General features: G+C 37.4%; 1 protein-coding gene across 1 annotated transcript; it reads right to left on the bottom strand.

Moving 5' to 3' along the window:
* Positions 1–2,269: 2,269 nt before the first annotated feature.
* On the bottom strand, positions 2,270–3,394 carry LOC120417000 (uncharacterized). The gene is made up of 2 exons (XM_039578942.2): positions 3,314–3,394; positions 2,270–3,283 (listed from the first exon to the last, which is right to left on the bottom strand). The coding sequence occupies exons 1-2, from the start codon at positions 3,317–3,319 to the stop codon at positions 2,333–2,335; spliced, it is 957 nt and encodes a 318-aa protein (XP_039434876.1). The 5' UTR covers positions 3,320–3,394; the 3' UTR covers positions 2,270–2,332.
* Between the last annotated feature and the right edge of the window lie 7,564 nt (positions 3,395–10,958).

Here is a 10,958-nt window from a genome sequence, read left to right as displayed (position 1 = left end):
ATTGGAATTCGGTATGTTTATTGACGTTTGTTTTTGACAATTAAAAAAATAACTTTACAATATTTTATAAACAATTTTAATCTTTTGGCTACAAATTTTTCCCAACTTAGTTATTATCAACAAGATAAATACAAAAAAATGTAATCATTATGCCCACTTTCATTCCACCTCAACGACCATAGTTCCAACCACGTCACGTTGATTCTCCAGGGCACAATAATTTTCACCGCCATTTACAAAATGGCCTAGTTCAAGCAAAAGAAACGCTCTTAAGTACCCTTATTGCAATGACCATTTCTCAAGGTTGCAGCGATGTACTGGATGCCGCCATCATGAGTGGTCCCAGCATAATTTATGTCGCTACAATGAGACAGCACACAGCCGCAGTGACTGATTATTATGTTTTAATTCAATCGACTAAACGACTGCGCTTTGGCACGTGCGAAATTGCGTTCACACTTTTGTGCCTCGCGGAAAAAAAATCCCTGCTACTTAAAATTACTTCTCCCGATGATGAAGTGTTTCGTTAGAACATGTTATTGCACCCGTAATGGACGGGTTTATGCGTTCCGGGAAGGGCGACCCGGGCAGGAACAACTCCTAAAAGTGTCATTTTAAACTGGCCAATTACAACTGTTGCTGCTGCTGACCGTACAATTATGCTGTCTCGATTGTATAGTTCTTTGGCTGGCCCGAGCACTTGTCTCTCCTAACGATGTCCGCCATAAAGCCCCCCCAGGGGCCAGAAGTACAAGTTGTCCACCAGGAGACCTGGACTCGACAACTTTGGCAACTGTGAGTTGTGGAAAAAAGTGTGGCGTTGTGTTTTTTGCCCCTCCACTCGGCGTACTCCTTATTGTGTTCTCTACACACTTTTGCTCAACTATGCATATGAGGCCCATGTGATTATAATTCTAAGACCCACCACCTCACCCACCCGCTCGTTTTGAAGGACTCTGTGAGATCCCAACATACGATTGAAAGCAAGACAAACAAGGACCCCCCTTCGTGTTCTTTGTACTATAGTTGGTTTGTGCTGAAAGGACACAAAAAGGATGTTTGTGGATTTAGTATTATACTGGCATTTAAAATTCTCTTTTTTATCTCACTCTGATGGGGGAACCTGGCCCTGCTCGAGAACACAGAATCAGAGCTTCCAGTGTGTACTAGTACGACCTGTATGGAAAATGGGTTGACATTTTAGGCGTTGGAGAGCCCAACAGCGTTGTAGTTTGTGTAAAAATCATTAAACAGAATTCCTGGTGAAAGATGTACCATCACTGATGGTGCTTGCTCCTTCCGGAATAAGGAATGTGGAACATGTTTTTTTTTTTTGTAGGCGTACACTTCTTTTTTTGTAGGGGTGTTGTTTTAGGCGCACAACAATGTGACAAATTTTCCGACTCGTTAGAATAGCGTCACCTGAAGTGTTTTGGGAACATGTTTGACTCTCTTTCTAAAACAAATGGGTTCATTGTTATGACGCTGTTCATTGAAGTATAAAAATGACGAAAGATATTTTTTCATGTCAGTTTTACTCTTAAAAACAGACAATCACTTTTTTATGGTTCAAAATTACCATTTTCCACAAAATCTATGTTTATTTTTTTATCCAGATCAATTTTTTTGCAACGGCCATAGGCAATGAATTTTAGCAACTTATATTTAGTAGGGCATTTTTAGACTTTTTTACAAATTTTTGATTTGATATCACAATTCTGAAAAAGAGGTACAATTTTGAGAAAATTATTTTGTTTTATATATTTATTACTTTTCAAAAATAACAGCAGCATGTTTCATTATTTATTGCATATTTTGACAGCTTTAGTTTATTTTATTTTTTTCAAATTATGCGTGAAAAAAAAAACGGATACCACGATATCTTAACACTGCCTTGACCAAATCGGCTCAAAATTTTGGTGAAGACTCGTTAAAACGGTCCTGTGTACATAACGAAGGCCGACTTTCAAAAAAACTTTTTTTTTAATTTAAAAATATTTTTGTGTTTCTCTTATTCAAAAATCGACAGTTTTAATTTTTATATTTCCAAAAAAAGGCAAAATTTCAAAATCGGGCTTCGTCATGCACACGGGATATGTCTTGAGAGACTTCAACCCAAATTTGTGTTTACCCAATTTGGTCCATCCCATCTCGAGATATCGTGGCACCCGTAGATCAACTCGGTGTTTCGAGAAAAACGCCCAGAAAGAGTGACAGTCCACTTTGCGCACGGCAAAATGCTGTGCTTTTTTTTTCAATGGGCATTGGGTTAAATTCACTGCGACCACCTGAGAAGGCTATCTTTTGTGATGTACCCTGGTTACTGTCCATACTACAAATTACTCGTATCCATTGGATCGGAAGACGAGGGGTTATTTTGCAGACATGGTTTATCCCAATCCGGCGCAATACAGTCGATGAACTGTATGACCTTCTTGGGATGGGTGTGGTGCCATACATCGTACGGCGTAAGAAGGTGCGATCCAAAGAACCGCAGCCTTCGAGACACAAGTGCTCCGCAGAAGCAGAGTAAATGTGCCGAGCTTTCCAGCTCAGTTAAACAAAAACGACAGAGGTTGTTAGGCCACCTGCCGATTTTGTGCAGGTAATATCTGGCAGGACAATGTCCTGTTAGAAGCCCTGCGAGTATTCGTAGTTCCCTACGGTTTAAGCCAAGAAGTTTCCTGGCAATTGAAGGACTTGGAGTGATAAAAGTTTTAGCTTGTCTCAATCCTCGCATCTCGCCCCAGATTGAAGCGATTTGCAATTGTCCCCAATTAGTTATTTCTTGCTTCACGGCACATTTTGAGATTCCAAGGAACGGCTCGGGACCCACGAAGATGTTTGATGAGCCTTGTCTGGCAAGTTCATCAGCCATTTCGTTGCCTTCAATGCCGCAGTGCCCTGGGACCCAAAACAGCATCACTCTGTTATGCCGAGAAGCAAGTTCCCTTAGGGAAGCGACGCACTCCCAAACAAGTTTGGATTCGCATTTAGAGGATTTTAATGCCAATAGTGCAGCTTGGCTATCCGAGAAAATACCGATTTTTGCGTGTCTATAATTTCTCATAATACACGTCCTCGCACAGATGTGTATGGCATACACTTCTGCTTGAAAAACGGTAGGCCACTTTCCCATAGATATGGTTTCCCTGGTTCGAGGACCGAAGACTCCAGCTCCAGTAGAAGTGCCCATTTTTGAACCATCCGTAAAGAAACGAATAGTTCCTTCTGGAAGTGTAGGTCCTCCATTACTCCACATTTGGCGATTTGTTTCAATCACCTCATATGGAATGTCCATGTTGGGCCTCACCTCCATGCAGTCCGAGACTGAAGTTGCAAGGGGGGAAATGTCAAAAGCCTTCACGATCCGCGAGTGACCCGTTCCATCTCCTTCCACCCAATTGTTACACCGTTGTAGTCGTAGAGCGCCAAGCGCTGCCTCCTGCTTCACATGTAAATGTAAAGGCAGAATGCATAGCATGGCTTCCATGGCCGCGGTAGGGGTTGTTTTCATTGCACTCGTTACAGAGAGACATGCCAGTCGTTGGAGCTTGGTCAGCTTCGACTGACATTTCTTCTGTTCAGTCTTCGGCCACCAAACGGTCGACGCATAGGTTACCCTAGGTCGAGCGATGGTGGTGTAAGACCAGAATGCAAGTTTCGGTTTAAGGCCCCAGGTTTTGCCGAGCATTTTGTTGCACGCCCAGATAGCAGTAGTTGCCTTCTTTACCGCATAGTCCAGATGTGCATTCCAGTTCAGCTTTTTGTCAAGGATTACTCCTAAATATTTGACCTCAGAACTGAAGGTCATTTGGGTTCCTTTCAAGGTAGGCGGCCTAAGGTCGTGTTTCCTCCTGTTAGTAAACGGGATTATCACGGTTTTGTTGGGGTTTACTGTCAGCCCTTCCTGCTCACACCACGACATGGTGCAGTTTAGAGCTGACTGTAGACGGTCCGATAACGTTCCGTCGTACTTCCCCCGGATGATTAAGACTACGACGTCAGCATATCCAATGACTTCGTAGCCGAGTAGTGTAAGTTTTCTTAGAAGACTATCTACCACCAGCAGCCAAAGCAAAGGAGAGAGTACTCCCCCTTGCGGACAGCCTTTGGCTGCTGTTATTGTGATAGATGTGTCTCCTAGCGATGCTGAAATCTCTCTGCTCGTAAGCATAGCATGAATCCAGCTCGCAGTTGTTCCATCGACGTTCCTCGACCGGAGCGCTTCATTGATGGCTGTGTACGAAGTGTTATCGAAGGCACCCTGAATATCAAGAAAAGCACAAAGTGCAGATTCTTTATATTTCAGTGCGTTCTCGATACGTGACACTAGCGTGTGTAGGGCAGTTTCGCTGTGTGCTGTGCTGTGCTTAAAATCGTCTCTAACTCAGTTTAATCATGTAATATCTTCATGAAACTTTCAGGACTGATTGAAAATCATATTTTTAGTGGATTCAATAAATTTTCTGTAATATGAAATTTTGAGATTTTTTACATGTATGTAACACCTGAATAAAAAAAAATTGTTTGTATTCTGTTTGTATTTCCTTGGCATTTTAACAATGTTTAAAATCTTTAAAAAAATATTGTTTTTTCAACATTCAATATTTTTTAGCTTGTTTATCATTTCTGAAGAAACGTGGGTATCCCCCGCTCACGATCCTGTTTGTTAAAGAAATAAATCGTTGGAAGCCACCAAGCTAGAAAGTTTTGGTGCTCCGGGACCCTCAGGGATGGAACATAGTATTTCCACAAATGCCCTGGACACTATTTGCCGTGGTTAAAGCGCCACAACTCGTTCTAGGTCGATGAATTTGAAGAAGTAGTTTTTTTTTAGAAAATACAATGGTTTTATGATATAAATTCAAACTATCCCTTAAATTAAAAAAAATTAAATTAAAATAGCAATATTTTTTTGCAATATTTTCTTATTCATGAGAAATTGATTTTTTTTTAAATCGACTGATCCAGACATTTTTTGCATCATTGATAATCCAGACAATGCAGCGCCAATGTATTTTATTTGTTTAAAAGCAACGATATTAAAGTATTACAACAACTGCTAGTAATGTTTCAGAGATTGCGAAAAAGATTCCACTTGGTGCAGGTGGGATTTGAACCCACAACTGATCAACGGTACTGATCCGCGTTACCAATTATGCTACTGCGACCGATGACAAATTTGTTGTCGATTGGTGTAGGGTAGGGTAGTCATCAATGAGACACTTTTGGTTTTCAACTTTCAACGATTTTTCTATTTTTTTCATCAGCATGTTTTAATGTGCTTTTTGATGCATTTTCTTTTTTTTAATGTGTTCTAACATGGACCAAAATATGAGATCGATCCGACATCTACAGCCAGAGTTATTCAACTGTCTCATTGTAGACGCACTTGACAGGAACAATGAGACAGCTGGGGAACAATGAGACACTCTATGAAAATCAATACTTTTCTTGTAAAACATCATGTTTTTGTATTGTTCCATAGCAGGTGACTTGCCTTGAACATTTTAGATTAATTTTACCAACATGAAAGTTTAATTAACAAAAGTTGTTCTAAAATTTTGTTTAATCCAGATTAGCGTGGCTCACGGATATATGAAAAAGACAAAAGTGTTCAATTCCAAACGCCTCGACCGGATTTTTGTAGCAATATGGCCCCAGAACATAGCCTGAAATTTTGAGCGCATTTGGTTAAGGTTTAGTACTTCCACCATTGACCTGAAGTTAGTATGGAACTTTTAAAGATTTACTATGGGAAATTTTCACTTTTAACCTCTTCTTAGATAAAGTTTCCCAAAACCCAATCAAATTTTCTTATTCTCAAGTTTCTTATAGGTTTTGATCCGGGGAACAACTTTGTAGAACATCGCAAAGCGCTAGGAATAGATCCTGAAAAGATACAGGATATTTTTTGAAGCTAGGATTTTTTTTTTAACGTGCTCTAAAAATTTGCCTGTATCTTTCCGGGATTAATTCCTAGCGCTTTGTGATGTTCTACAAAGTTGTTCCCCGGATCGAAACCTATAAGAAACCACTACTTTGAGAAAAATTCATAGGGCATAGGAAAATATACTCGAAGAAGAGTTAAAAAGTTGAAAATAAATAAATTAAATTTATTGAAATTTCTTTATAACTTCAGGTCATTGGTGGAAGTTCTAAACCTTAACCAAATGCGCTCAAAATTTCAGGCTATGTTTTGGGGCCATATTGCTACAAAATTCCGGTTGAGGCGTTCGAAATTGAACACTTTTGTCTTTTTCATATATCCGTGAGCCACGCTAATCCAGATATTTACACCAAATAACTTTGTATTTTTGGTTAAATGAGGTAAAAACTCTAGAAATATGCCAAAAATCACTTTTAATTCATGTTTTGGAAGATTTCCATAGATTTTGAAAAGTTTAATGAAGAAAAATCGAAGTGTCTCATTGTTACTCATGGGTTGAAATGAGTGGGGAACAATGAGACAGCCCTGGATTCTGGGTATATTCTTAATTTTGACCAAAACTAATGAAAGGACATTGTAGCCCAACTCAATCCCTATGGAACGTCGAAAGAAATTTGAAGAAATATTAGTTTTGGTGTAAATGGCAGCTACACAGTAAAAGAGTTAAGTTTTTGGAATGTTGAAAATTTGGATGATTGAATATTATCTAAATTTGCTTAAACAATGTGTTATAAGTGAAATGCATCAGGAACTCATGAAAATTTCACCTACTACTGAGGTAAACCTTTTTATGCACCAAATCTGTCACCATTCCCAGATGTAATATTACTGTGTTTTGAAACATTTTCCTGACATCCTAATCTATCATTCTTGGGTGAGCACCTTTATTTGGACAACATTTCATTGTTACCAGATATTTAGGTTGTTGCAAATATTTTTAAAAGTTTATGTTGCCCCTTCAAATCGGTCCAAAAATCAGGGGGCGTTTAAAATCATTTTGAGCATGTCTAGGATTGATCCAAAATAATTAAAATTTTTGTGGAATTCAAATCTACAGCCTCGCAAAAAGTTTTTTTTTCGGCGTAAAAAAATTTCTTCAGTGCTTGGATATTTAGAAATCTAATGATTGCAAATCAACTGGGCAGGTTTAAAACTAATTTTAAAACAGATTTTTTCATTCAAATGTCAATACCATGGCTTGTTATTTCATTTTTTATACTTTTTTTCATTTACCACAGCAAAAGTCGATAAACAAAAACTGTAATTAAAATTTGAATTGGCCTTATTCAATCAATTTTGCTGAGAATACAACTGCATCAAGTGAGCAAAAACTGCATCTAAAAACCACTTACCCAAGCGGGTGCCATTCCCGGAGCAAAAGTGCAAAAACTAAAACGAAATCACTTTACCAACTTCCGTCGGTGTTTGCGCGCTGCGCTGTTCATAAAATCACGGAAAATGCTCTGTTTTTACCCCCCCAGAAAGTTCCTCCGTTTGCAGGGTTCAGGGCCGTCGGAATTAACCTCTGCTGCCGTCGTTGAGGAAGAGCGGCGCGGTGGAGGTTGGCAAAAAAGGGCCCGGAAAGCTTTCCGCCCAAAGCTCCATCAGCTGCTGCTTCTTTGTGATGCTCACCTACTGCTGTGTGTTGCAACTCTTTCGCTGTGTGTAGATTGTAGGACGATGGATGCTGCTATAGCGCAGAGAGCAAGAAATTCCACGTGGAACGTGAACGCTTCTGTTGACTATTCAGTTTGCGAGGACGAGGTCCTTGAAGCTGCCGAGGATTCCATTCCATTCTTCCTGGCACACATACACACCAACATATTTTCGGTTTACAAACACATACAAAGGTTCTATGCCCTTGCCACGGGCAGCACTCAACAGGAGCAGAGTCGACTGGGTACGGAAAGGACTTGGCAGGACGACGACGATGACGACAGACGAGGAGAAGGTAATATACAAACAAACCGAGAAAATGTATCTGTTTTTCCAGCCTCACTCCCCCCTCGCAAAAAGTCCTGTGACGACACACTAACACAGTCAAGGACGCACACGAACTCACAGGCACAAACACGTCTTTCCCTGTGTAGGGTAGAGGATAGACGTGCGCGCTTGCGGGGATGTTGTTGCCCAGTAGCCAGCCAAAGGATCACTCTGGAGGGTTTGGATGAAATGGAATTGTTCGGGGTGTGTTTGGTAGATTGTTTTGAAATAAAATTAAATCGTTCGTTTTTCAAACCTGTGCTTTCAAATATTTATAGCAAATTTCCGTATATGTCTTTAGTTTTGAATGCCAAAAAAGTCGGATAAAACAATAACAAATTAATAAAATAAGAAGTTGATTGTTATGGATTTTGTTTCAAATCAGATTACAGATGTTTTTAAAAAAAATATTATTGCTGTATGAATATTGCATTCATCTTGAATTTTAGACTTTTTCGAAAGAGGATGGGACAGAAACTTAAAACAAACAGTGTAAAATTACAGATAGTCGTTATTTATTTTTATTTTTTTAAAGGCTTCATAAGCATTATAACTTTATTCTTTGTTTGTTGATATATTTATATCTTCATGAATCAGGCTGACTAATGACAAAACCTCTCAAAACTGATTGTGATAGCTTCCAAGCATTTTTATCACAAGTTTTGCCTTCCTCACGTTACTGAGGAAAGGCTATAGAATCACTCGAAAAATGAACTTCTCAATTAGACTTCCTAGACCCACCTTCATGTATACCTATCGACTCAGAATCAAATTCTGAGCAAATGTCTGTGTGTGTGGGGGATGTTGATCAAAAAATTGTCACTGGATTATCTCGACATTGGCTGAACCGATTTTGTCCGTTTTGGCGTCATTTGATCCATCTTGGGGTCCCATAAGTCGTTATTAAAATTATGCAGTTTAGTTAAGTACTTCAAAAGTTATGCTTAAAAACGATTTTATCAAAAGTCCGGAAGATTGTAAAAAGGGTGTTTTTTTGTAAGAAAACCCGTCATGCTATACATTTTCAGAAATGTATTTAAAAAACCTTTTCAACGCGTCCAAGACATTGAAGATCTGACAAATCAATCAAAAGTTATAAGCAATTAAGTGTTATTTACGCATTTTTTGCATTTTGGATAGCACCCTTTAAATGTGAGGAAGACGCCAACCACCTGAGGGTGTATTAAGTAACATTTTTTGTATAATTCTGATCACACACATTTTAGTAATTAGTTGACTCTTTACAATAATAAAGGGACCATCCATAAACCAAATGGACACTTTTTTTTTGGAAATCTAGACCCTCCCTACCTTTGTGGTACCTTACTTACGGAGCGTAGACAATCGCCAAAGCCCCCACGCCCCCCCTCCACCCCACGACGTGTTTTCTAGAACAACCTTATCAGGAAAAAATAGTCATCGCTACTTTCAAATATGTCTTATAGGAAATTTTCTCAGCTTTTAAATGCTTCTAAGAGCGAAATGTTTCATCAAGAAATTTCTCCGATATCTTTATTTTTAGTTTTATGTTTTAAAACCCTACATTATTTATTTAAAAAAAAAACAGTTCAGGAAACTAGTCAAACGATTTCTGTTATGTGTCATTTACTCATCAATATGTGCAAAATTTGGCAAGAAATAAATTTGTGGAAGGTTGCAAATTGCTTAATATTTTGAAAATTATATTTTAACTGAGTTTTAAATTTGAGGGATCATTCAGTTACTGATATCATAAAATAGTATTGAAATGAAAATTTAAATTAAGATTATAACATAATTTTTGTAAACATATATCACGTGTCTGCTCTGATTTGGCTGAAAACCAAAATTTATGCAGGAGTGAGATTGTTAAGAGTATTTTTGCTTTTTTTGAAATATTAGATAATTTCCCTAAACAAACATGAATCAGGAACATTTATACAAAACATGCTTTAAAATCGAAAATATACTATAAATTACTGTTGGATGCTTCAAAAGTCATATTTTCATGAGTATAAAGTAAAAATATTTTGTTTAATATGTAACTGTTGAAAATGCATTTAAAAGAAGCAATAAAATTCGTGAGTTTCAACTGAGAATGATTAAAAAACCTTCACAAACATTTTTTTTGGTTGAAACAACCATAAAAAAAATATTTTAACAAAAAATCAAACAGAAGCCATGGAGGCTATTTTAACAAAACTCAAGATACTTGTAGAACGTTTTTAAAACAGCTATGATTTCTATAACAGTGCTGTTTCCTTGATCATTGCATACAAAAAAAAACTAGAAAGAAACCATTCATACTCATGAAAAGGTTTTCCCCCTGAAACTCTACAGTTAAGTTAAGTTTGTAGTTCAATTTCGAGTAAATAACATGTTTTGGTATCCATGCAACTGTTTAATGTTTGGTTAAAGAAAAATGATATTTATTCATAAAAATCTAATTACCCTTAACAATCTCAAACCTGCAAAACTTTCGGTTGTATCAGCTAAATCCAAGGTAAATCAGAGCAGACAGCTGAAATTTTGTACACAAAAATTATGTAATGATTTATTAATTCTTGTAAACATATATTTTAATACGGTTTTCTTATTTTAATTTCTGCATTAATGCAGCCTATTCAAAAACTAGGTTAAAAATTAATTTTTAAAATATTTAGCGATTTGCAACCTTTTACAAAGTTATTTTTTGTCTTATTTTGCACATTTTGACGAGTAAACATCATTTGACAAGTTTTCTGAACTCTTATCATAAAGTTTCCAATAAATGATGAAGGAATTTAAAACAAAAAACATAAAATAAAGATATCTCAGAAATATCTCAATGAAACATTCGCTCTAAGACGCATTGAAAAGTTGAGATAATTTGCTATAAGACACATTTTAAAGTAACGAAAACTATTTTTTCTCCATGAGGTTGCCAAGAAATCACGCCGTGACCCCTCTAAAGTGTCTACGTGATTTATGGATAACCCTCAAATTAAACTTGATTTTTTTTTCATTGGAAACTACTGTTTTGTTGTTTTTTTTTTTCAAAATA

Source organism: Culex pipiens, chromosome 2 (genome assembly GCF_016801865.2).
Source record: "Culex pipiens pallens isolate TS chromosome 2, TS_CPP_V2, whole genome shotgun sequence".
In the NCBI taxonomy this organism is placed as follows: domain Eukaryota; kingdom Metazoa; phylum Arthropoda; class Insecta; order Diptera; family Culicidae; genus Culex; species Culex pipiens.
The sequence above is the reverse complement of the archived record's forward strand: the minus strand, read 5'-3'. Positions and strand labels throughout refer to the sequence as shown.